The sequence below is a fragment of the Pistacia vera genome, unplaced genomic scaffold (assembly GCF_008641045.1).
Source record: "Pistacia vera cultivar Batoury unplaced genomic scaffold, PisVer_v2 Contig77, whole genome shotgun sequence".
Lineage (NCBI taxonomy): Eukaryota > Viridiplantae > Streptophyta > Magnoliopsida > Sapindales > Anacardiaceae > Pistacia > Pistacia vera.
In genome coordinates, this window is record NW_022196634.1 from 764,549 (window position 1) to 790,707 (window position 26,159).

At 35.5% G+C, this 26,159-nt stretch overlaps 6 protein-coding genes across 9 annotated transcripts; 3 read left to right on the plus strand and 3 right to left on the minus strand.

The window, feature by feature from the left end:
- Nucleotides 1-542: 542 nt before the first annotated feature.
- LOC116116297 (WAT1-related protein At3g28050-like) lies at nt 543-5,593 on the plus strand. The gene is made up of 8 exons (XM_031402395.1): nt 543-821; nt 938-1,003; nt 1,141-1,254; nt 2,979-3,210; nt 3,291-3,449; nt 3,555-3,706; nt 3,880-4,068; nt 5,223-5,593. Exons 1-7 carry the CDS (start codon nt 643-645, stop codon nt 4,019-4,021), a joined length of 1,044 nt encoding a protein of 347 aa, XP_031258255.1. The 5' UTR covers nt 543-642; the 3' UTR covers nt 4,022-4,068; nt 5,223-5,593.
- Nucleotides 5,594-6,738: 1,145 nt separating this feature from the next.
- On the plus strand, nt 6,739-9,877 carry LOC116116296 (WAT1-related protein At1g70260-like). 2 transcript variants are annotated; one of them, XR_004125788.1, is made up of 8 exons: nt 6,739-7,204; nt 7,307-7,369; nt 7,471-7,587; nt 8,573-8,819; nt 8,895-9,053; nt 9,144-9,234; nt 9,357-9,544; nt 9,863-9,877. XR_004125788.1 is itself a non-coding variant. In XM_031402394.1 (8 exons), exons 1-7 carry the CDS (start codon nt 7,008-7,010, stop codon nt 9,528-9,530), a joined length of 1,089 nt encoding a protein of 362 aa, XP_031258254.1. In that variant the 5' UTR covers nt 6,739-7,007; the 3' UTR covers nt 9,531-9,544; nt 9,863-9,877. The 2 variants fall into 2 exon arrangements, 1 of the variants encoding a protein (XP_031258254.1); XM_031402394.1 differs by having other exon boundaries at nt 9,144-9,295; nt 9,377-9,544.
- A 966-nt stretch (nt 9,878-10,843) lies between these two features.
- LOC116116300 (MLP-like protein 423) lies at nt 10,844-11,739 on the minus strand. The gene is made up of 2 exons (XM_031402396.1): nt 11,475-11,739; nt 10,844-11,375 (listed from the first exon to the last, which is right to left on the minus strand). Exons 1-2 carry the CDS (start codon nt 11,659-11,661, stop codon nt 11,104-11,106), a joined length of 459 nt encoding a protein of 152 aa, XP_031258256.1. The 5' UTR covers nt 11,662-11,739; the 3' UTR covers nt 10,844-11,103.
- Nucleotides 11,740-14,862: 3,123 nt separating this feature from the next.
- Nucleotides 14,863-18,175, plus strand: LOC116116308 (probable serine/threonine-protein kinase PBL28). 3 transcript variants are annotated; one of them, XR_004125790.1, is made up of 7 exons: nt 14,865-15,317; nt 15,430-15,617; nt 15,786-15,984; nt 16,063-16,226; nt 16,314-16,418; nt 17,239-17,402; nt 17,515-17,628. XR_004125790.1 is itself a non-coding variant. In XM_031402402.1 (7 exons), exons 1-7 carry the CDS (start codon nt 15,248-15,250, stop codon nt 17,749-17,751), a joined length of 1,086 nt encoding a protein of 361 aa, XP_031258262.1. In that variant the 5' UTR covers nt 14,868-15,247; the 3' UTR covers nt 17,752-18,175. The 3 variants fall into 3 exon arrangements, 2 of the variants coding, with proteins under 2 accessions (XP_031258263.1, XP_031258262.1); XM_031402402.1 differs by having other exon boundaries at nt 14,868-15,317; nt 17,280-17,402; nt 17,515-18,175; XM_031402403.1 differs by lacking the exon at nt 17,515-17,628 and having other exon boundaries at nt 14,863-15,317; nt 17,239-17,431.
- On the minus strand, nt 15,704-20,702 carry LOC116116328. The gene is made up of 4 exons (XM_031402423.1): nt 20,029-20,702; nt 18,549-18,993; nt 18,303-18,450; nt 15,704-16,213 (listed from the first exon to the last, which is right to left on the minus strand). The coding sequence occupies exons 1-2, from the start codon at nt 20,700-20,702 to the stop codon at nt 18,723-18,725; spliced, it is 945 nt and encodes a 314-aa protein (XP_031258283.1). The 3' UTR covers nt 15,704-16,213; nt 18,303-18,450; nt 18,549-18,722.
- A 2,730-nt stretch (nt 20,703-23,432) lies between these two features.
- Nucleotides 23,433-25,581, minus strand: LOC116116366 (protein ALTERED XYLOGLUCAN 4-like). Its single transcript, XM_031402454.1, has 2 exons — nt 25,119-25,581; nt 23,433-24,993 (listed from the first exon to the last, which is right to left on the minus strand). The coding sequence occupies exons 1-2, from the start codon at nt 25,312-25,314 to the stop codon at nt 23,894-23,896; spliced, it is 1,296 nt and encodes a 431-aa protein (XP_031258314.1). The 5' UTR covers nt 25,315-25,581; the 3' UTR covers nt 23,433-23,893.
- Between the last annotated feature and the right edge of the window lie 578 nt (nt 25,582-26,159).

Genomic DNA, 26,159 nt, shown 5'->3' on the forward strand with positions numbered 1-26,159 from the left:
AAATAGTGAACGACTTTTTTCCCACCCAAGGTTTGCTTAATGACACTTTCCCACCTAAAAAGTTTTAAAATATCAATCCAAAGTTAATATTTCGTTACTATCCAAAGCTGATTCTAGCCGATTCTAAAGGCAAAAATTCTCTTCGTCATCACCATTTAAACCTCCAGTCTCCTCTCTGCAAAACTCATTTCACTCTGACACCTGATTTCTCGCAATTTTCGGCCATCACAAAGCTAAGGTTTCTTGTCGTCAGCTGATTCTGATGGCGAATATTCAATCAGTCACCATCATTCGTTCCATCAGCCTCTACTCTATAAAAATTCTCTTACCTTGGCTCCTGACAACTCATCAAATACTGGCTGAGAAAGTAAAGTGTATTTTGGGTATTAACAAAATATAAACATTGGATAGAAAAATGGTATTTCAAAACATTTTGAGTGGGAAAGTGTAATTGAGGCAAACCTTGGGTGAGAAAAGGTCGTTTACTCTTTAGAAAACTGCAAAACAACCAAATATAAAAAATACTCAAAAAATCAACACTTGACAAGAAAGGACAAAAGCAAATGAATCACAAGACGATTCATAATGATAAGGGTGAGCTAACAAGTCGTCGGGGTGAGCTGAGTTTGGTGGTTGCCAAAGATGGGGAAGATTGATGTAGGAGTAGTAGTAGGAATGGTGATGGCAGAGTGTGCTCAAGTTGGGTTAATGATAGCGGGAAAAGCAGCCATTTCTGATGGAATGACCAGCTTGGTCTTCGTTTTCTACTCTAACTCACTTGCCTCTCTCATTCTGCTTCCTTCTTCCTTTCTCTTCCACAGGTTCACTCTTCTTTCTCTCCTTTTCTAACATATACGCATTCAAACCTCTCTCTCTCTCTCTCTCTCTCTCTCTCTCTCTCTCTCTCTCTCTCTTTTAACACTTGTTCTCTTTGCAGATCACAAGTACGTCCTCCCCTTACTTCATCCCTCCTTGGCGGCTTCTTCCTGCTCGGCTTTCTGGGGTCAGCTAAATCAATCTTTTTTCTTCTTTTATTCATTTCCCTTATACTGGGCTTATCTTGTTTCATGGAATTTATGTTCAATAGAATGGATACTTTTAGTTGTAGGTCTGAGTGATGTTTGTTTGGTTTTTTTACAGTACTTTTGCTCAATTTTTTGGGTATGCTGGGATTTACTACAGCTCACCTACCCTTGCGACGGCTATGCTTAATCTTATCCCGGGTTTTACCTTCGTACTTGCCATTATTTTCAGGTGATGCTCCCCTTTTGTTATTATTGTTAAGTTTGGTAACTTTTAATTGTGATCATCCCTCTAGTAAATTAAATTCGCAATTACCTTTGTTTCTTTTTATTTTTTAATGTGATTTCATTTATAATTCCTAGGCAAAAAAAGAAGAGCAAAAGCCATAGGAATTTGAATTATGTAAATGAAATCAATTGTTTGGGTTACTTTATGTTCCTACTGCTAATTCTAATTAACTACAAATACATAGAAGTGAATCTATAGATGACCATGTTATTGTCACTATGGTTTCCTTTTCCCTTTTTCCTTAACCTGTGTGCGTGGTTCAGTACTGCAAATGCGGAAGAACTAAGAACATGATTGCTTGAATTTAATAATTTCTCCTGGGATTTAATTTTGTCAAAACTTTACATGGCTGAGTTTGCAGGATCCAAATATGGTGTCGGAAGTTATAGATGAGACTTGAGATTAAGCTATATTTCAGTTAAGCATTAATTTTGCACGCTGATATGTGTATGAGAGTAGGATGCTAGTAGTAATTAGTATATCCTGAAAAACTAGTATCTCCCTCTTATAGTATGCATTCTTTGAGACATTAATCCATTGATGTGGAACAGATTTTGCATTTCAATAGATCAGCAAGTGCAATCTTGTGAAGGCATTTTAAGCGAGCTGTTGGAATGATCAATATTCTCATTTACTGGTGGACTTACGCTTGGCTTTTTAACCTATTACAAGGAATCAGTGAGTACTGGGCCTCTATTTTCTGAAATCCTATTGTTTTTGTGTAATCAAAGGCAAGCTGGAGCTAAATTGGTCTCCTAGCCCACACAAACGGTTTAAGAAAAATATTACCTCTTGTTCTTCACCTCTGACCCTATGACTTATCCATACTCTTCCTGAAAGCCAAATCCTCTTACTATTTGAATCACCAGGTCTCAACTTCATCCCTTTTTTTGGATCTTCCTATGATACGCATGTTGCACTCGCCCCCTTCTGAGTTAATGAGATAAAGAGTGTGAGTGTGAAAATCTTCCAGCAGCATTTATAATCCATTGAACATTGAAGGCTATGGAGCTCAATTGTCTGTGGTCCTCCTATACTAAGACTGTTCAAAATATTTGCTTGCTGTATGAAGAAAAAGGCAGCCACACTGGTGGCAAGGGAGGGTTTAAGGGTCTATTTTTCCAAAATTTTATATCCTTTTTCTTGTTAGTATATATGGAAATTGGGTAAAAAAAATCATTTCAAGAAGTCTTGTTTGATCTGCTTGACAGCTAATAAATTTTTATTAACTTTGATGCGTCTGCATATGCTTTAGGATTGGTGTTGGATCCAGTTTAAGACTCTACTGTGAAAATGAAGTATGTCATTTGAGATGACCCTAGTTCTGTAGAATCATTTTTGAAACTGATGCATTTTAGTTGACTTCTTTTCATTAATATGTTTCTTTCCTGAACTTTTGGAGGCGGCTGTTGTGCTTGTGACATCATGAAGGTATAGCACCTTCCCTCAAGATTGAGGTAGGATGTCTCTTGATGAAAGTCAAGTGTCGATACAAATTGTTATAACTGTCCCAACAACCCCCCCTGGGTCTTCACAAATGTGCTTGGAATGATGTAGACGATTTTGCATATGATAGCAAAATTCTGGAACAGGAGCCGACAGATAATTCTGCTTGGAATGAATATAGCTATAAATGAATCTAAATTTTTTCAGCTTGGTGCTTTCAGGATGGAAAAAATAGATTGGAGAAGCTCCAGTAGCTTAGCTAAATCAATGGGAGCAGTTGTGCTGATTACAGGGGCATTTACAATGACTTACTACAAGGGGCCCCCACTCCTGTTGACTCCCTCAACTTCAAACTCATCCCTTCAGCTTTTCTTGCAACAATCAAACTGGGTTATTGGAGGATTGCTCCTTATTGTTGATTGTTTGTTTGCTTCAACATGGCTCATTGTACAGGTTAACTCCATAAAAGTTATAAAAAAAATCAAAAGTTAGTTGTAAACCCACATAATCATCTTGTATTTCATATTTTCCAGGCATCAATCTTGAAGAAATTCCCAGCTGAGCTGATTGTTGTCTTTTTTTACTGCTTCTTTGTGGCCTTTCAATCTGCAATACTCTGTATGTTTGTTGATAGAAACCCTGGTGCTTGGAGCTTAAAAAATCATATAAGATTGATTGCTGTCCTATACTCGGTGGGTAGATTTGAAAATAGAAAAAGAAAACAGTTGTGTTTTCCCTTTACATGCTTAAAATAATATGAACTTAATGACTTAAATCTGTGATGAGGAAAAATGTAGGGTATTTTTGGTTCTACATTCCAAGTTGGCATCTCTACCTGGTGCCTCCACCGGACTGGGCCTGTATTTGTTTCTATGTTCAAGCCCCTAGGTATTGTAATTGCAGCTGCCGTGGGTGTCATCTTCTCAGGGGATACTTTATATCTTGGAAGGTAGTGCATCTTTTTGGGCTTTGAATCATTATGATCCAAAAGGTTTTTTGATTGATTATGTTTGCCTTGTTAGATTAGAATTTTTTGTCATACTATCCTCTTGTTCTCTCTCTTCATTTATATAGAATGCAAAAAGGCATACCAATTCACCATTCTATTTTAATGTAATGCAGTTTTATTGGAGCAGCTGTAATTGTCATTGGTTTTTATTCTGTGATGTGGGGAAAAGCCAAAGAAGAATATGTGGATACTGGAGTAAGAAGCTTTGACCCCCAAAAGACTCCTCTCTTGCAAATTGATACTGAAAAGACATGATTCATTCATAAATCAAAACCAAAGGCTTTTCCTACCAAACAAAATTGGTAAGTTTATCTTAAAAGCTACTCTTTTCTTATCTTAAAATTTCTTGGTTGGGTCAATATAGACTTAGTTTTTGCTCAAGGTCAGACCTACTAAGTAATGCAGGAAACAGTGGACATCTGGATATGAGTGCAAACTCGAGGTGCATTTGGATGTGCAACAGAAATTGAATGAATCCATTGTGTTTGATGATTAATCCAGATGGTAGAAATTCAGTGCCCTTAGCAGGACTATTGTTTGAAAAAGTTTGACAAACTCAGGTCAAGAGATCCTAAAACTGATTCCAACTTTCAAGTCTAGTGATTTAGTATGGCCTTAGCTTTCTTAACCATTTCCAGATGACATACCAATATATGTCTGAAGTGTATGTCCGAATTTATGGCATATCCAAATGTATTTGGCTGAAGGCAAAGTTAAAGACTAAAGCCTGACTTAACCAGTATTGGAATAGTATAAGTTTGATTGAGTTGAATTTTCATTTAGTTAGATATAGTTCCTAAGAATTTCGGAGTAAATTAAAAAATGATATAATTTTGGAACTTATCACAATGCTATGACTATTATTCATAAAATATTATATGACATAGACATAATTACATTTCATAGACATATAACAGGATTATTATACTAGCTTCTCCTATCATCTGGCATTGAACATTATTTGGAGTCCTTGTGCATAATCCTGAATGCTGTTTACTAGCAGAGAAAATTTTGAATACCTAAAATTTTCATTTAAACTATGCTTTTCCTTGAACAATCAGAAACTGGTGTAGGTGTGGATCTGAAGTGTGCATTACATTAGTTTTCCCTGGGAAAAGTATAAGTATGCAAATTTTTCCTTTTTCTTTTTTAATTATTGGACCAACAGGCAGTATTAAAAAAGAAATGCCTTTTATTATCCGACGCCTCTGTGCATGAGGAGGCAATCAGTGCTCGTCTTATATCCTTTTGCACTGTTGAAGGAATTCAGTATATTATACGTCATTGTATTCTTTATATTATTTTTTTTGTCAATGCATTGAATTTTTTTTCTTTCTCTTGCTTGTGTAATGATTCATGTCAAATTCATCATAAGTTTATATTAGAATTAATTCCATACCGACAATTTCAAGCTCAACTTCTGATAATAATATTTTTGTTTCTTTTAAACCTGAAGGGAAGAAGTCTATGAAGCCTGTGTGAGTAGCATGAAGAATTTGTTTCTATGCAATCTTGACATGAGAGGCACGATCTAATATTCTAACACTTGGAAGAAAAGTTCAGCTTTGGACATGGAGTCGGTCAAAACCATCCTGAGCTCTCCATCGAAGAAGGTACTATGACATTAAAAGGGCACTGCTGTCTTACCAACCCCTTTATTGTTTCATTCCAAGTTATCATATAACTGAACTTTGTGCCTGGGAAAGTGAAAGATTGCAAGCTTATTGTGATAGTAGTTAAATTAAAATAATGTAAAAAAATGTATAGAGAATCTCTTTCAGTTCAATTTTAAAAATATGAAGGATTATACATTGTTATATTATCCCATTGATTTGACCAAATGAGTGTATGCACGTTTGACAGGCCCGTTGAAAAGGTACTTACATATCTTATCAATGCTAGAATTCTTGTAATTCAAACCCTAAAAATATTTATGAGGACGGTTTGAATGGTAGTTGTAATTCTGGATAAGACGGTTTTATTGATAAGGGGAAATCTATATCAGGAAAATGCTATCCATTTGATGGTTTCTTTTGTTATAAAACCTGTGGAAATTCTCATGTCAACTGAAATGCTAATTCCTCAGCTTTGTTTAGTAAGTCCCCGTGTGACAACAATTCTATTAAGTCAGGCAGAAATACGCAAATAAAATAACAAGTACCATGTCAAGCGTGATCTATGAATGTCAAGATTACCCAACATTAATTTGTATAAACAAAACATCACGAAAATGTCATTAAACAATAAACTAAGTTACTACCAACTAAGCCAGTTCAGTAAATAATTTCCTGGTTCAGCTATCAATAGAAAAGGCACACAGCACTCTCTTTTCTATCTTTCACATAACGAAGGGTCCACTCTTGCATTTTCCTCATCAAAATTGATTCCCCCTCTCCAAGTAGCCGCATCTCAATCCAGAGGTCACAATAACAGTATTGAGAATGAGAGTGATGATCTTATCATCAGCATTTGGGAGATACTTTTATGGAATTTGTTTGAATATCAACTGAAGCTTCGCATGCAGGTAAAACGAAAAGCTTTAGACAAACTGGGGTCCAGCCATAGACAAGTACGATTCCATCTGTTAATAATGATGTTTAGTATATAACAAGCCAAACACTTGGGTATCAGTAATGCAAAACAAATTAAGCTTCAGGTTTTAGAGTCACTATTATAGTTTGACGTCAGTGGGTGGTTAAGAGTCTTGTAAAATAATCTTTTTTTCAGTAGGGCCTTGGTTAATGCTAGCCACAAAATCATGCTCCTCGAAGAGAAACTACCAAACAAATGGAGTTTTGGGCCATAGTTTTCGATTAATTAGTCATTAAACTTGGCCAAATAATGTAAATTAATAATGCCGATCCTGATTGAGGACAGATTAGACGAAAGAATTTGATTAGTTTTTACAGACGAAACCTATTTCTGTAATAACATGAAGCCACGTCCCCTCACCTCCTTTTGTGCATAGATTATTGAGTCACTCGAGTAGCTTTTTCTCTCTAGAGTAGCTTCACACCTCTGTGAAGAGCTAACTTCTCTCTTTCTTTCTGTAGAAGTAGAAGTAGGCCTCTCTTACTCTGGATTTCTTTACCCTTCTTATTTGGAGATTCTATTCCAACTATAAATACTGGAGATACCTAGATTCAGTCTTCATTTTGTCAGCAGTCTCAGCCTGCAGTTGTTTCTCTATTTATGATCATCCAGTGTGAGCAAGAGCAGTTGAATATATAGATATATAGAGATGTTGGAGAGAGCGAAGATGGCGGAGGCATTCCCATTTACAGTGATGGTGATTATGGAGGGGTGCACTATAGGGTTGACCATTTTGGCGAAATCTGCCATTACTGCAGGGATGAACCCTTTTGTTTTTGTGGTCTACACAAATGCTCTCGGCTCTATCAGTCTTCTTCCTTATTCTTTTTTATTTCATAGGGAGAGGTAATTAAGTTCCTTCATCACTTTCCCTCTTTTTGTTCATATCCATATATATAATATCGATAAGATAATAACCCCTTCTTCTTCTTCACGAAACTCATACAGAATAGAACAATCAATCTTCAGCTTTCCTCTTCTGTTGCGGATCTTCTTCTTGGGTTTAACAGGGTGGGTTTCTCTCCCTTATCTTCTTCTTTATCAAGTTTAGTTTTTGATACAAAATTCATTAAGTTGTGGTTGATATATATATATGTTCATGTAATTTGTAGGATAGCAATTGCTCAGAACCTTGCATTCCTGGGACTATCCTATAGTTCGCCAATTGTTGTGTGTGAAATGGGCCTCATGATCCCTACTATTTCCTTTCTGCTTCAATTCATTATGAGGTTTTTTTTTTTTCCCCTTCAACTTCATTCTTTTTTTTTATATTTTACTTTATCAAGAATAACCACTGACAAAGACTCTTGTACTAAAAAGAATTCTACCCTTATTTTTAATAAAGCAAGGATCACACTTATAATTGGAAAATAACAATAATAATAAAGAAAATGAGTATGTTATTGGGTACTCATAGGGCACACGATTTTCTTATATTGTTATTTGACAAAATAGAATAACTAAACCACACGGGATTGGTTTTACAGTAAAAAATGTTTACTCTTTTCATTGACTCCAGGAGTTCGAACCACTTTGAGGTCATTTTTTCTGGGTTCGAATCATCTTGGGATCACCTATCATATTTGTGTCTTATCCTGTAATATTGGATTTGTAGGGTGTTTAATAAATCTTGAAGATTAATTGAAGTGCACGCAAACTGACTCGAACACCCTGATCATTAAAAACAATATAGAATAACTAATTTACCTAATTTATTACTGTGAAGTGTTGGAAGATTTGTGATTAATTCTGAAAAGTTATTACGACCCCCTTGTTACAGAGCTTTTCAAAAAAATATTCAAGGAAGATTCCTTGTAAATTTGTTGAGATGCTTTGATGAATTTTAAAATTCTTTAAAAAAAAAAAAGGGTTAAATTTGTTGGTATTGGACATCATGGTGAGATGGTCCACTTCTAGTTGTAACAATTTAATGTTAGGTGGGCCAAAACCATTAAATCGCTTTGCTCCGCTCAGGCTCAAATCTTAACTAGACTTCAAGACAACAAACTTTAGTTTGATTGAATTTTTACTTTTAACCTTTTTCTTAAAGAAATGTTTAAGCTGAAGAAAGATTGAAGCCAGCAAATATTGACTTTTAGTATCATGGTCTGAGTGTCAATTTTTCTGGCTTTAGCCCAATTTACAGAGACTGGACCCAACACATAAAATCATAAATGGGCATGGCCCGGATTACAGAGCGGTTTATTGTGGCAGGAAAACAAAACTAGATTTGGGAAGCACAAATATTCGAGTAAAAGTGATTGGCAGCTTGATATCCATCATGGGGGCAATAGTGGTGGAAATATACAAAGGACCATACATTAGAAAAGCTTCTTCCCAACAACTTCAAACACGAAAACCATCCCTCTTTGTTTTCTACTCAACACCAGACCGTTGGCTTATTGGTGGCATCTTGCTTTTAGCTTCTTCTTTATCTATTTGTATATGGAATATTATTCAGGTAATATGATTTATTAAATATTATTCGCTTCTCTTTCTTTGAAACTCACACAATTGTAATTTTTGATTTTCTCAGCTTGGAACCATCAGACAGTATCCCCAAGTGATGAAAGTAGTCTCCTTTTATAGCTTAGCTGGAACTATCCAATGCGCAATATTCTCCCTGATTGTGGAAAGAGACCTTGATGCCTGGAAATTAAAGCTAAACCTTGATCTCCTTCTCATTATTGCAACAGTAAGTGCATATTAAATTGAATTTCAATCGTAGATTTTTACTTTCAACAAGAAATTAAGAATATTGCTGTACAAATACTGTGTTTTACAGGCAATCTTTACGAGTATAATCCGTAGCAGTGTCCACATCTCGTGTACACAGATGAAGGGCCCTTTGTATGTGCCCATGTTCAAACCCTTTGGTATTGTGTTTGCAAATGCTTTCGGTGTTGGTTTCTTTACAAATTCTCTTCGCTATGGAAGGCAAGTACCTTAATTAAACTTTGATTTCTTCGCTTTTAACATAATTCCTCGACCAAAACAGGGTATAACAATCATGTACAGTGTGATAGGAGCAGTTATAACCGGAATGGGGTATTATACTATAATGTGGGGACATGTTAGAGAAGGTGATGAATTACATAAACGCCATAATATCGATAGACTTGATTCTTCAGACGAAAAAGTTCCTCTCTTGGAAGAAGAATCAGAAGTATAAGATCTCTATGCCAAGTAAGTAGTCTGATTTATATTATCTATGACTATGATAAATCAAAGAAAAAGAACAATATAATGATATATTGAAGAAACTCAAAAGGGAGAAGGTTGGGGTTTCTTTCATGAGAACGGCTCCAAAAAACAACAATCCAATGGAAAGATAAAGATAAAGATAAATATAAATATGTTACAAAACGAAGAGAGAAAAGATTAAACATGGAAAACACTAAATACCCTGAAGATAATGATTCTAACAGACGGTGTATGGAAAAGTTCTTCTGGGTCCTCAAATACACTTATAAATCTAAGATTCATTATCCATTTGTTTTGCAGTTTCTTAATGGCTGGGTGAAGATACCGACAAAACAAAAATGTATTCTGTTTGATAAAAAAGAGAGGAAACTGGAGTGTGCTGTGGATATTTGTAAATTGGGAAAACTGGGCGTGTTGCAGATTTTTGTATGTACATGTTTATAAGGCTGTGATGGGTGAGAGAAATGAATGAGAAGGACTGTAATTTTTTTTTTTTTTAGTGCAAGATCCTTCCATTTTATAAAGTTCATCTCTGTGTTTTAACGTTCTGTTCAATTTTTTTTTGTTTTCTTTTATCTACTAATTACTATTATCACTTGTTGTGCAGTCAATCCCTGAAACACGGATTCACGTCACGTGTCATTCAATTTAGGATTAATTTTATTTACAAGTTTGTCATTGTAATAATATATAAACTTATTTTTTACCTAAATTAGAGGTCTTTATCAAGCCGCATTTGTACTTGAAAATGAAAAACAAACAAACAAAGCAATACAAAAAACAGTGGACGTAAGGTTTGCATCCAACATCCAAACCATTTTAAAAATCTCTTGTTATTTGTGTTTTTTGATTGATTTATTGATTCGGCATCATATCACAGATTCCAAACAATCCCTTGCATGACTTCATCAAAGAATCTACGTATTTCTCGGTGGTGCAAATCTTAGCATCAAGATCACTATTGCACATCTTGAGACTTCCGGTCAGAAATAATGTTAATTTCTATTATAACTGGATAACTATTTTATTTACTGCACTGCAACTAACTATATATAAGCATCGAATTGATAATTGATAGACTGAATGGCCAGGGAGTGATTCTGTTGGCATTGAAGACCGTCAAGTTTTGCGTCAGAAGTTAATTGAGAAGAGGTGGAATGGCCCGAGGATTTAATTATGTGATAGCTGAGTGACCAATGTATTAATGTACTTTTTATGGCATCTCACCAAATTTCAGCTTTTGGGGAAATAAGAAACTTTCTTTGCCCATAATCAGACATCTTTGATGATCTCAAGGACAACTGATTATGTAACTTGACACTATGATATGCCTCATGGAGTACACAGAGCAAATTTAATGTAGGGAGTAGCATAAACTTGACCAAACCATTACATAATTTAACTGATAAATGAGTAGAAACTCATATTGCAGACTAAGAAACCACATAGAAAGATTGAAACTAGTATCATATTGTGGAAAGAGAGAGACTCCACATTATTTATGAGGGCAAAACGCAACCTTCCTGTAGGCAGATTGCATCTTATGTTTTGGCAATGTACTCATCCACTTCTTTGAAGTTCTTGACAGCAAATTCCTTGATGACGCTTGGATCAGGAATCTCATTGCTTGCCTTTTCATACTCACATGACCATTTCACCAAGCTCCCATCTCCCTTTGGACTTACAGCTACGATGCCCTTGAAAACCTTATAGTACTTCAAGAGATCCCCATTAATCACACGGTAAGAAACCTCCTTCTTCACATCATCTACAGCTTCGATCTTTTCGGTCGATACCTTAACAATAGGAGAACCTAAAATGCAAACCACCAAGAATTAATTACAACAAACTACATTGACAATTATGTTTCTTCTAATATGATATGTGCTAATTAAAATCATGAAAATTTTACCTTCAGCATATGTTATGCGACGAACAGAGCCAGGGGCCTTGCCATCGCCCTCAAGAACTTCAATGCTCTTGTAATCGTGAGAAAAGGCTTTGGGAAAGAGAGAGGTGGAATCTCTGATAGCCCCCCAGAATTTATCAGCAGAAGATTTGACCTCAATCTCAACATCAAGCTTTCCACCAGTAGCCATCGTGTTATATGATGTAGAAAATAGAGCAAAATTCAGAGACAAGTAGACACTTGAGAACTGATCACCATAGGCATAAGTATATATAGTAGTGAAGGGAATGGTTTTTAGTTGAGTGCATTAAATTTACTAAAGACTACGCTCAACTGCCTTACCGGTTACTATTGACATTCCATTGAAAATGCATTTATCACCCATCTGTCCACCACTAGGCGTTTCATTCCGCTATTACTGTTTTAAATTTCATTCTGAGCCAAATCAAACTGCAATCAAAGCCAAGATTACTGATTGAAATGGTTGTATATGCAATTTCAGTACCATCTTCATTCATAAATGTGTCGGTGCGGCAGGTGAGACGTGAGACCAACAGTTAAATCATTCAGATCTACATGTGAGATTGTCCTTGCAAAACTTAATACGAACTGAATATACTACTATATACAAGAGAAAAACACTGTGGCCAACTTGGCATTAGCCTGGACAAATAGAAGAGCTTTCCAAATTCATATCATTTTTAGAATTATTCTTCAGTATGAAGGATAGTATTAACTTGATAAATATGGTTTTTTTTTGGTTGGGGGAGGGGGGGGGGGGGGGGGGGGGGGGGGTGGGAGGAGTCGAATTCTGAAACATTTCCACTAATCAAAATCAACCAAGTTTTCCTGAACAGAAAATAAAGGTAACTGATGAGGACTAGGCACATGATTTTGACAATTCTGATAAGTTGATATGTCAAAATAAATTACTGTAGTTCAGTAAACATCAAAACTGGGTTCAGGGAGGAAAGACAAAATTAAGATCACAAACTAAAGTGATATTTTGACAACACAATTCACCCACAGACAAGTTCACCATTGAAGATTGGTTGTAATAAATTAACATTAATCATTTAAAAACTATAACGGTTGTGTTGAGTGGGGCAATCTGATATCAATTTTTGTGTTTTAAAAATATGAAAATCAAAAACAAAAATGTCATATGACTAAAAATATATTGTATGTTCGTTCATAAGACATCTAGTTGTAGTTGTGTTGACTTTGGGCAATCTGATATCATTTTGTGTTTTAAAATATATGAAAAGCAAAAACAAAAATGTATATTTGACATAAAAAATATATCTTATGTTCGTTCAATAAGACATCTAGTTTGCAATTCGTACTAATACATAGGTTTTAGTGAAAATTAAGTCTGGAGATGAGGACAAAACTTACAAGTTGGGAAAGTGAGGCGAGCAACCTGCTCAATGGTTAAGGCAAAATCTGGTTTGGCTTTAGGCAAGCTGCAGGTATTCACCTCAACAGCCTAGTATTTTAGAATATATCTCTTGTTTAACAAACTTTCACAAAAAATAATATTATAAATTGCTACAGTAGTAAAATCAAACTTTTGCGTGTACTTTTCACTTCTCTTGTTGAGCAATTAATCGTTTCAGATAAAACTCTCTATCGAATGTTAAGGAAGTGTTTGATTCGGGATTAAGAAATAACTTTAAACAGATTAGAATTTTGAAATGCAGTTACATTAAATTTTACAGAAACTAATTATCTCTGGTGATTGAGTGGTTCGATAAGGACTCTTGGGTATATTGCTCAAGAGGTCCGAATTCGAGTTTCTCTCGATTGCTAATAGGGATAGCCACTGGATCTTACCGATAATAGTTCCAAGTCCTAAAGAATTAGTTAAGGTGCTGTAAGATAGTCTGAACACTATTCATCCAAAAAAAAAGAGAAAAAATTCAAAAATAAAAAACAAAGTGTTACATTTTCATCTTTTAAATACTTGTCAAACATGAGGGCCCCGTTTGGTTCAAAATTTGGGGGTTTTAGGAAAAGTTTTTTGAAAAAAGTTAAAAAAGTTAAATTGGGCGGATATTACGATGTAGAATTTATAAATTATAAATATCCCATATATTTGTTTTTTTACAAAATACCCCCTATAATAAAACATTAAAAGTTAACAAAAATACCCCTAACCACCCTCAAAACCCCCAGTCGGCCACACCACCGGGTGGCTGGAATCGTCTTATGGGCGCATGACCGACTGGATTTTGCCGGTCATGCGCCGATATGGCCTTTTCCGGCCAGATCCACGGTGGATCTGGCCGGCAAAGGCCAGATCTACGGCCAGATCTGGCCGTCAACCGCCAAATCTGGTCGTATTTGCTCTCAACGACGGCCAACAAACGGTCGTCGTTTATGGTCAACAACGACCGTTTGTTTGGCCGTCGTGACCGACTGTTACGGCCAAAGATCTGGCCATCAACGACCAGATCTTTGGCCTTAGATCTAGCCTTTTCCGGCCAGATCCACCGTGGATCTGGCCGGAAAAGGCTAGATCGGCGCACTACCGGCCAGATTCAGCCGGTAGTGCGCCATCCTACCAGATTCCGACCATTTTCCGACGGTGGTGGCCGGAATCTGGTAAATGTGGATTATTGGGGTGTTTTTGTAATTTTAAAAAAAATATTTAGGGGTATTTAATTAAATTAACAAATTTAGAGGGTTTAAAAAAATTGAATAATATTGAAAATAGTATTCCCAAAAATGAGAGTTTTTGGGTATTTTACTATTTAACTTTTTTGGGAATACTAAGAGTAGTATTCCCAATCTTGAACCAAACGAAGCCGAGGTTTTCTGAATATTCATTGGATCCTTGGTTTTCAAAAATTGAAATATGTTATTGAGATTGCAAATAAAACAAATTATCACCCTTGTTTGATATCTGATACATCAGGAGTAGGACCAACAACTGTACATAGAAATTTAAATCACACAACGTGAAGTACTTGAAGACAAAGGAAAAGGAGCCCATTATACTTGAAAAGGAATGGCCCCAGAAAGGAGTGTTTATTTAGTTTGAAAAGGCAGATTGATTTGAAGAAAGTGTTTAAGCTCCCAATATATGAAATCATGTTAGGTGAGCAATGGCTTAAAAATGAAATATCGGTATCTTAGGACCTACATGAACAGAAACGAAATCCGATTTTTCCTACTTTGTCATCTTTAGAAGGCGATAATAATGATTTTTAGAATGATAAACTTCACCATACAGACACAACTTAAAAAAAATGGAATATGAAAGCAGCCCTTCAACGGCTACATTTCTTCCTTCACAAAAAGCTTAAGGAAGGTGGTAAAAATGAAGTTAGATATTGCAGTTTCCATATCGTTATCAAAGAAACAAACCCCAAAAAATACTCATCGAGAGGTAAGCAAGCAATACCAACTTTACCTTTATTTGCCTTTTCTTTTTCTTCAAGTACATCTCTTTGTAACTTATGGTTGTTGGAAAATGTGGTTGAGTATTTTCCAACCTCACTCTTCCTCTATACGTACTACTCTTCAGAGCTTTCTCATACGATAATCCTTTCTATTTTCTTCCAACTTTTCTTTGTGTGCCAGTTTTGTGCTCGCTAAATTAGATATTCTAATTTAATCTCTGCTGAGACTCCAGAGAGCCGGTGACATTGTTGCTTCTTCTACTTCTGGGAATGTTATGGAACTTCTCCATCCAATTGTCTGTTTCGTGTAATAAAATCTGTCACTGCAATTGTTAAATAGACAAGTAATCCATTCACAAAATAGCAATTATGCCATTCGGGTTGGTCTCAGCATGGAACAAGCGCAGAAGAAGCAAGTCCCAAGATCACACAGACCCGTGTAAGTTTTTTATTGGGATCGGTCTAGAAGTGCATTCATTCAATTAAACCATATTTTTTAAAAAAATTGGAGGGATTTTTCACTATTTAGACACTAGCTACATATCTTTCAGGGATTTACAGACCTGCAGAGTATTGGCAGCTCGAAAATCAAACAACCCAAACTCCGAAAAGACACCGGGGATCATCCGTTTTTACGCTCAGGGAAATGGAAGAGGCAACGTGCTCTTTCAGCGATGAAAATTTTCTTGGGAAAGGAGGATTTGGCCGAGTTTACAGGGGCACTTTGCGGTCAGGAGAGGTAAACGTTGTTATCAAAGTACACTGTAATCTCACACCATGATTGTTTCAAGTTAAACTTGAAAAATCGTGAACCAAGTAATTTAATTGATTAAATGCTGATATTATTAGGTAAGTAGCAAGCAAAGAGTAGTTGACTCATAATTTGTTTCTCTTCTAAAATCTGAAGGTTGTTGCAATCAAGAAAATGGAGTTGCCGCCATTTAAAGCAGCTGATGGGGAACAAGAGTTCCGGGTTGAAGTTGATATCTTAAGCAGACTTGACCATCCAAATCTGGTTTCCTTGATAGGGTACTGTGCTGATGGCAAACACCGCTTTCTGGTATACGAGTACATGCAAAAAGGGAACCTGCAAGATCACTTAAATGGTTGGTTCTGTAACAAACCCTGTTTCCATAAAAATGTTCATTATGCATGACATCTAATGACATGCAATTTGATGCTAGGAATTGGGGAAGCAAAAATGGACTGGCCTTCAAGACTCAAAGTGGCACTTGGGGCAGCTAGGGGCCTTGCTTATCTTCATTCAAGCTCTGCTGTTGGGATTCCGATTGTTCACAGAGATTTCAAATCCACCAATGTGCTACTAAGTGCCAACTTTGAAGCAAAGGTAAGAGAGATGGAGTTAGATAAAATTAAATTGAAAAGTACCAGTTACTCAAACTCAAATTGCTAATCAAATTGCTAGTGTTCATAGATATCTGACTTTGGCCTGGCCAAGTTGATGCCAGAAGGTCAGGAGACTTACGTGACTGCTAGAGTTCTGGGCACCTTTGGCTACTTTGATCCTGAGTATACATCGGTATGCAATTCTGTGCTAAAAATTACTATTTTTCTGATATTTTTGCATGCTTGACAGCATTCAACAATATATTTTCAGAACTTCTTCTCCATTTTATCTGTATAAAATCTCATGCATTCCCAAGTTCTCACTGTTTATACTTCATGGAACTCAAGGTCAAAAAGAGAAACTGAAAATTATGAATAAGGAATTTCACTTGGGCATCTAAATTATCTTCATGTGATGCAAGCGGTCATCTAAGTACACAGATAGAATCTATATTATGGCAGCCAGCCAGGTCATAAAAAGGAAGAAAAACTGCTCGGTTGGAACAAAAATATGTAGTCATGAAAGTATGACCTAACATTTAACTTCTAAGTTCCCATAGTATATAACAGACTAAGGTTGCTAAGGTTGCTATTTTCAAGTTCATATGCATCTACATGTCATTAAACATCTTCTGTACGAATATATTCAAGTTCCTCAATAGAACACTGTGCATAAATATGACTTAGCAATCTTATAACTTCAATGACCCTTATTTACCAAATCACAGAGACTTGCTAGTTGGCTATTCTGAAGATCTTAGATATTAATATTCCAAATGAAGCCAAAAAATGTAACACTTCATGCATGCCCTAAATACAATGAAGCAATTCTCAGCTACCAGATTCAAGCTACCTGAAGTGAACAAAATGATTTATTTTGCTAACATTTTAGAGTTACAACTAAATATGTGTGGTATTCACTTGAATAAATTTGTTAACAAATGCAGAAGTTCTGGTCCACTTAAAACAATCATCTTAAATAGTATAGAATTTGGTGCACTTAATTATATCAGGTAGAAGGTCTGAATTATGGAATTCTCTCCCTTGGTGACAGACGGGGAAACTCACTTTACAAAGTGATGTTTATGCATTTGGAGTGGTTCTTTTAGAACTTTTGACTGGACGCAGAGCAGTCGACATAAACCAGGGGCCAAGTGATCAAAACCTTGTATTACAGGTAGGAAAACAGTCTCATCATTCCTAATGGTTCTGGTTCTTGAATTTCAGGCAAACCAAAGTACTAGCTTTTGAAAATGAATGGAATAGTAAAAGGGTGGTTCTTGTTTCAGGTGAGGCACATATTGAATGATCGAAAGAAGTTGCGTAAGGTGATAGATCCAGAGCTTAATCGAAGTTCATACACCATAGAATCTATAGCCATGTTTGCAAACCTGGCATCACGCTGCGTCCGTACTGAGAGCAATGAGAGACCCTCAATGACAGAATGTGTAAAAGAACTCCAACTGATTATCTATACAAATTCAAAAGGATTGGGAACGCCTATGCATGCATTCAGAATGGTCTAAAAAACCAAAATGTTTCTTCAGCAGCATGTAATTCTATAGAATAAACATCCTCTGTTTTCATTGATTGGATTCTTAAACCCTGGAAGCCAAGGGACGTAACAGTACCACAACATAATAATTTGATATAGGTCCCAGAAAAGAAGAACTTGAGTTTTTGTCAGTTACTATAGAAGAAATTTAAAGATAAAGTTGAATGTTTTACGGTATAACTGAAAAAGAAAAATCTGGAAAAGTGACAAGGTAATAATTGAGTATCTAAGTTCGGAAGGGACATTTTCTGGCAAATCTGGTTGTGATCCAGCATCATCATCTTGTTAACAGCTGTTTCTATGAATTATATACTGTTCAAAGACATGGGATATGTATTATGTACTTAAAATAAAGCTATAATGCAATCAGATCCTTACATTGAGTTTACCGCCAACTTTAGAGGATCAACAAATTATTGTTTCTTATTTTCCGAGTTCAGACACAAAATATACAACTTGTATCTCATGTAGCAAAACTAGAGAGAAAACAAAAGGCAATAGCCCAGAAGTTTGTGCAATTACCTGTAGCAAAACAGGTTTCTACCATACATGATACATACAAACAAGGCCAGTAATCTGATTGACTTCCTCATCCAGGAACCAACCCGATTGAAGATCATCACAATTCACAACCTGATTGGACCATGTCCAGGACCTGGAGAATCCCAACCTGAAAAAAAATAAAACACAATGGAATAGAAATTACAAAAGAGTCAAATGGACAACCAAATAATCAAAGAAAAGGTTAGAGAGAAAAATATAGCCTACAATTTGGATAATGTACAAAAGTGATTTACACAAACATCTGCCTCTGTCTGGTATCTGTGAAAGAGAGAGAACTAGAACACTTGCAGCAGAATATGAGTTTTACTGGTGAAGAGAAACATATTGCAGAAACTGCATATACCTCAGAGAATTATGCTGCAACTTCCACACATCCATTTACGAAAAAAGTTCCTCATCAGAGCCAGACATATCTGATTTTGAGGGACTGTCAACAACAGGAAGCTTCTTGCACATCAAGTGCTTACGCCTCTGCAGCATCAACAATATTAAGATACTATCTGTTTTAATGATGTTATATCCTGCTTTTCTATACATGTTAAATGGGGCTGCATCAATCATTCTGCAGTGCAAATACACCTCTTTAAAGGAACTCATCTGAGATATTAGTTCTTCACTCGCCTTCAGAAGATGCCAACCAATACCCTTCCTGAAAGTTCCAAAAACATACTTATATATCCAGTCTTCCTAATCCAGCGTGCAGAAATGCTATGGGATTGACTAGAATAGTAGCCTTGTGAAAAAGTAAGCATGACATGAAAATCTTAAGGCTGCCAAGTAAAATGAAACACATTCAATGATGATCAAGGAGAAACCATGACAAATGTCATTATGCTCACCATAATGCATAGACCAAGAAGTTTGATGTGTATAATGCATAGAGCAAGAAGTTTGATGTGTACAGAATGGTTAAACTACTCCTTCAAGAATATCACCAGAGACCAGGAGACACTGTTTTCCAGTTAAACTAATCCTAAAATTTTTTAATGTTCAACTAAATGGCCCCCATATATTTTTGCACAAATACAACACCCTAGACAGACAGGACTGAATAGATACTCCAGAAAAAAGAACAATCAAGAATTACCCAAATTATGCATATGATCCTAATACAAGCTTTAAATTTGTTATATCTCATCAACACATTGTGCACTTAAATCCTTCCGAGACAAAATTCAGATGCAAACTATAAAAGTAAGATCTCACCCACAGATCCACTTGCATAGATATCTTATCATTCTTCATTATGAGATTGCGTGACATATCTAATTTCATTACTTATGTCACAAGGAGTCGACACTGTTTCAACTCAAACTTAAATCCCCAAATTCAATTATAGCATAAAGATCTAAAATTTCCACAGAGTAAACACATGAAACAGTTCACTGAAGTGCAAGCTAACTCATTTCACGGTGTTACTGTGAAATTTCCTAGAGTTGCCACAAACAACCTAGATACATACCATCACTCAAGAACAACTCCAGACATCTGTTACAAACAGATAACTAAACAAATTATTTTTCTTTGGAAAATGTCTGACTGATCCTAATAGCATTCAACAAATGTTACACCACTTCAACAGTGCAAGTATTCAAGTTAGCAAAGACAAATAAAATTACATTAAAGTGAAAATCGTAACTTGAGACTGAAGTTACAAAAGCAAACAACATAAGTTAATAAGTACCTTCGAAGCGGCTTTTTGACAGTCATGTTACAAATATAAGGCGAATTTTTGGGAGGAGTAGGCGAAGGAGGTGAAGCATTAGCACCCCTTTTATCAAAACAAACCTCCACAGTACCAGCCAATTCCACTTCTTTACCACTCTCCCCTTCTTCCTTTCCTCTATAAAACCCAATAAGTGTAACGGCATGAGGCATCACACCTCTTCTCTCAATCAAATACTGCTTCACCAAGAACCTCAGCAACTTCTCATACCCCGAAGGTAGCAACATTGACTCAGCAAACGACTCAGCTAACAAACCCACAGTGGAATCCATCTCTTCAGGCCTCATCACACGAACCCACAAAAACCCAGATTTCAATTCTTGAAAATGTACAAAATTTTCAAGGTTCTTGAGCTTTTCAATCTCTTCATTGGTTAAAAACCTTCCGGTTCGAAAAGAATCTTCAAGAAACGAAGAGGTGGTGGTGACAGCGTTTGAAGAAGAGGAAGAGTGAGTGGAAGAGACAAAAGATCTGAAGAGGTAATGAGGGGATTTGTTGAGGGACAAAAGAGAGTGCTTAGTGGGGATTAAGAAAGGTGAAAGAGTAAAGAGAGATAGTGTTGTTTTGTGGTGGTGATGGTGATGGTGTTGGGGATCTAAAGAGAGAGAGAAAGAGAGAGTTGCTGCAGCCATATCAAGTACACTTAAGGAGATGAGTGCGCTGGTGTTGAAGTTGATAATGAGAAAGAATTCTACATTCAGTCATTCACTGCCATAAACGACGTTGTTTTGCAGGTCATAAAGATTCATACGGCGCCGTTTTATTTTCAACTTTTATTTTTCAAAACAGACTTAAAATTTTGAAGCTGTTTAATTGATAGATTTTAAATAAATAATTTTATTTTTACCAAGAGTTTAAAATTATGTCTACATAATCTTCCTATTATTACTCATTCCATTTTTATTTTAAATTAATTAATAATAATTACTAATTTTATAATTTATTGCAAAAATTGGTAGAAGTAGGCTTATGTTTTAAAAGTACAATAGAACCTCTATATAGGTAGGAATAACCTCCATGTAGTCATAAAAAACTTTTGTCTCAATTTGGATAAATTATAAATAAGAATAAATTTCACATTATAATAAGTTATAATTTTTTTAGGTTTCGTCTTAAGGAACATGTCTCTACATAGTAATAATTATATGTATATTGTAAATAATATATACTATGTTACATTAAAAATTTAAGATGAAATAAAATATTTATTTAAAGTTGTTTGAGACAATGACTTACGCTTTAAAGTTGTTACTATATTTTTTATCTTACAGGTACGTAATAAGCCGTCAGCATGGACATCTTCTTATTGAAACCAAAATATTTTTAGCTCTCAAACATGTTTAGAGCTTCTTGGCATGAAATTTTTGGCATTTTTGTACTATCATCCTCAGGATTATCTTCTTCCTCTTCTTGTCTAATTCAAGTAATGATTTATTCTTCAATTAAAACATACACGACTTGTTGCTCATTTAGATAATTGAGAAAAACATTAATATCAATTTGATTAGTGTAGTGAAGTTGTCAAATATGATCACTTAATTTTACAATGACTTTTTGATATCCATTTCTGTACTAACCTGATACAACTAAAACAATGAATTGAAATCCTAATACTATTAAAACACGATTTATAAAATAAGAAATCAAAAGAATAATGATCGTATCTACACCTCTATTAAATTATATCTTTCTTATAGTAATAAATTTAAAAGGTCCAAACATTACGACTATAGAGAGGTTTTACTGTATATATAATATAAAAGACTTAATGACTTTTTCCTACCCAAATAATAGTTTAATGACACTTTTTCATACATGGACTTTTAAAATATCACTTTCCCATAAAAAAATATATATATTTTTCAATTCAGCGATGAATGGAGAGCAAAATTGGTCCATACTATTGAGGCTTTTTAGGGAAGGTCGGTGAGTTTTTTTATGGTAAAATGTTAAATTTTGATAGTCGTAATTGGTTGGAATTTGATTTGTGAAAGGCGGTCATACAAACCCAATCGCTCGATTGCCTACGATTGACGAGGCCGATAAAAATAAGGTTTGAAGGGTTTTGGTGAGTGATGATCGCGAAAGAGAATGGTGATGGTATGAAGTCACAACGATGCCAAAATCGACTGGCGATTGCCGTAGTCAATGGTTTTTTTTTTTACGAAAAAGTAGTATTTTAAAAACCTATGGGTGAAAAAGTGATATTTTAAAAGCCTGTGAGTGGAAAAATGTCATTAAACCATTATTTGGGTGTGAAAAAGTCGTTTACTCAATATAAAATCATTTAAACCTTGTAAATGACCATTCAGTTATAGACTTAAAGGGTATTTTTTTTAAGATATATGAGGTATCCAGACCCCCATTAGAGCCTACCTAATTCTTAGGGCCGCAAAACTTTATAAGCCCAATAACCTAAAGTAATTGCACAAATGTGATAGATACCTTTCCTACAACTCGAATACAAAACCTCTAAGGTATAACTAACTTCAATGGTTAAATGTTTGACTCGAACACAAAACTCTTAAATATAACTAACCTTAGTGGTTAAAGGGTTTGTCATCTAACCACAAAATGAGAGGTATTACTATCATAGTGAGCAGAAATTATTGTCACTGTATTTATAATCATATTTCCTTTGGGTATTTATAATCCTGTTATTAATTTAATTGGGCCTCAACATGAGTTTCAGTAAGGTTAAATCCACTTTTTCTTAGTATTCAAAAGAAAAAACAATTGATTCTCTTTCTCTATACAAAAGCCAACTTGTAATTATACCAATTTTTTCAAGTTGCCTGACCGTCTCTTCAAAGACATACTATGCAATTATAAAGTGTCTTTGGATTCTTAGATAAAAGATCCATTTGAAATATGGAAAGATAAACAAGACCTGTGAAATATGAGAATCTGAAAATAAACAATAACCATGTATTTGTTAGTCCCCTTAGACATTGCTGCTTTGATGACTTCCATATTCCTAACTTGAATAAAAATTATACTCACAGTTACTAGTAAAGGACTAAAGGCAATTCAGCTCTTCTACCACACACCTCCATTATCACCAACTCTCTCTCTCTCCCTTACTCTCTTCCTCAAATACACATTCCTCCAGTCCCAGACATGGATGTAGCTAACCACTAATACAACAGCCACTCTAATTTTACCATTTTTCACTTCAAGCACAAGCTATATAAAGTTTCTTTGGATTCTTACAGGGTATCTTGTTTGACATTTGAAGAAAGAAAGAGGAGCTTGTGGTTTTATAGTAATATTTTAATAGCTAATATCACAATAAAACTTCCATTTGAAGATTTTATCAATTCATTTCACTCTGTATGTTAAGGTAAAAACAATGCATCCCATCATACTAACGAGAAATTTTACTCTACATAATTTTCATATTAGGTGAAAGATAACATAACATATATAAATCGGAGTTCAAATCAAATTCCAAACTAAAAAGCTTAAATCTCATGCAACAAAAACTTACAACCAAACAAGTATCTCAATGTATACATTCATCAAGTATGTGAACCTGGCCAGCAAATCAACAAAAACTGCCAATGACCTTCAATTTCTTTCACAGACCAGCATGTATCTTCCACAAGTATATCATCTTTGTAACTTTGCTGCCCCAACCCTCTCTTCCATTATCACTCTTTTCCCGTCTTCCAATTCTTTCAAATTAGAGAAGACCCCCTACAGAAATGTAACCACTCCCAATCACTTTATCTCCTCATTTGTTTCAATTATCTATCAAGTTAGATAAATCAGAGAAAAACATCAAAGAGAAACAAACCCAATATTTTTCTACTGCCGTATCTCATTCTTCTCTTCTTGACTGACCCTCCCATCTCCTTATAACCTCTAACATTATTTGATTCCAAGTATCTATAGGCCCTGGTAAACACCAATGAACACAATCATTCTGTACATGCTCTTGAATCCCATTAGCAAATGGATTCGGATGCATGTAAGGACCCGGATGACCATCTGGTCTCATCAATGATAGTCGGGTGACATCCAATGCCTCTAGCCTCAACCCCTTAAATTGCTTAGCATTTCCCTTGGCTTCCTCCACTTGTTCAACCTCAATATTTCTCATATCAGCATCCATTCCTTCAAGGAATATTTCGCCCTCCTTATAAGGCTTCGTCTTAGGACAAGCACCTGCCTTATCCCAATCACCTTCAAAATGTGATGGAGCAAATGTGGTCAAAATCACATCTTTAACATTACCATTAGACCCTGTTCTTTCAGTTATTGTTTTGAGGGTAGTCTTTAAGGCCTTTCTCAAAACATCATAGAATCCAATCTCAGTGTGATTAAGTCCAGGACAATAATGGCAACCCAATACAGAATCTCCCTCAAAATACACAGCAGGATGTAAAAACCAATGCCCAAAAGATAAAACAATCATGTCTATTTGATCCAAATCCGCCGCCCACCTCTCATCCACATAATCCACATACAATTTGTTAAGATTATCAGATTTAGATTTCTCAATTCCTTTAACTAAAAACGGTGACCAATAAACAGAAATACTGACATTATGAGAAGCAAAATGCCATCTTCTAAATTTATTATCTTCACCATCTCGATAAACAAGATTAGGGACAGAGACCGTGGAAAGCATACAAAGAAGGGACTCAAGTTGGTTCCTAGCCACTGAGTCACCAACAAATGCTAAATGTTTGTGACTAAGAAGTTGAAGAAAAGTGTGGGGATCAAACCTCGGGAGCTTGCATTGATTTGGTTTCCATCTCCAGTAGAGGTAACCCAGGTCAGGTCTTCCATGAGCGATGCAGTTTTGACCTTCCTTAATGGTAGCACAGGCGGTGCCATTGTACAAAGGTCCCATCTTGTCATGGACCCAGCTGCCATTGGTGAAGTCACAAGGAGTTTCAAAAACTCTTTTCTCTTCTACAAAAAGACAACACACCGACAAAAAAAAAAAAACACCCATTAGTAGCAAAACAGAGAATCCATCACTCCAAAACAAGTAAACATGCAAGAAAAGGACAAATATCGTGTCAATGAATACGTACCTCGATTGATAGAAGAAGAAGAAGAAGAAAAGGTGATGACAGTGTGTTGAGTGTTGGGGAGCTGATCAGTGGTAGATTGGGGAACTAAGTGAAGAGGGTAAAAGTATAAACGAAAGATGGCAATAGGGATAATGCAATAAAAGGACCAAGGTAAGAACTTCTTGGTGAAAGAATAAGATGGTTGATCTTTGCCCATTGGTTTGTCAGTGAATTTTCTTCGGCTACTTGTTCTTCTTCCCCTTTGAAGTGTGTGGTGGATAACCAGAAACTCTAAATTCTAGGGCAGGAAAAGTGAAGAGTTACAAGTACTGTGGTTTCTAGAGTTGGCAGAATTAGAGGGAGACGGAGAGAGTGGATTTCTTGAGTTGGCAGAAGTAGAGAGAGACAGAGAGACAGAGAGTGAGAGGGTAGGAAGTAGGATGATAAAAGAGTCAACAGTGAAATCCGGAATCCCATTATGTATGTGCCATGTGGCTTGGTTTGGCCAACTAATTACGTTAAACAAATCATAAGTTGTTGCTTCACTGATTATACTTTATTATGCTTTTGCCCTTTTTCTCTTGTACGGATGTAGCCCATCCTTTTGAACATGCTCACAGTTCGTATGTAAATTTATTGTAAGTCTAACATCATTGATGTATAAATTATACTATCATTTGCTTTACAGGTTATAAAGTTTGTAAATTCAGTATTTTGGACACTAAACTTTGATTTTTTATTATGATATGATTAAATAAAAACTTTCTCTAAACAAATCTGGGTTTACCCATAACTTATGCAGATTGTATTAGTGAATTATTTAGTACAATCTCAAGGGATTGATCAAGTGATTAAATATGTATTCTTTTTTTTTATTTTTTAGGTTTAAATCTTGAATCACTTATTTTAATATATAGTTAGGTTTTATTTAATTTATTAGGTTCGTAAGATATTTAATTGATTTTAAAGATTAGTTAAGTTAAGTTTTCGCAGAAATCAGACGTCCTGTTTTAAAAAAAAATTATTTAGTACGTACGTAGAGAAACTGAGAAAGCAGACACA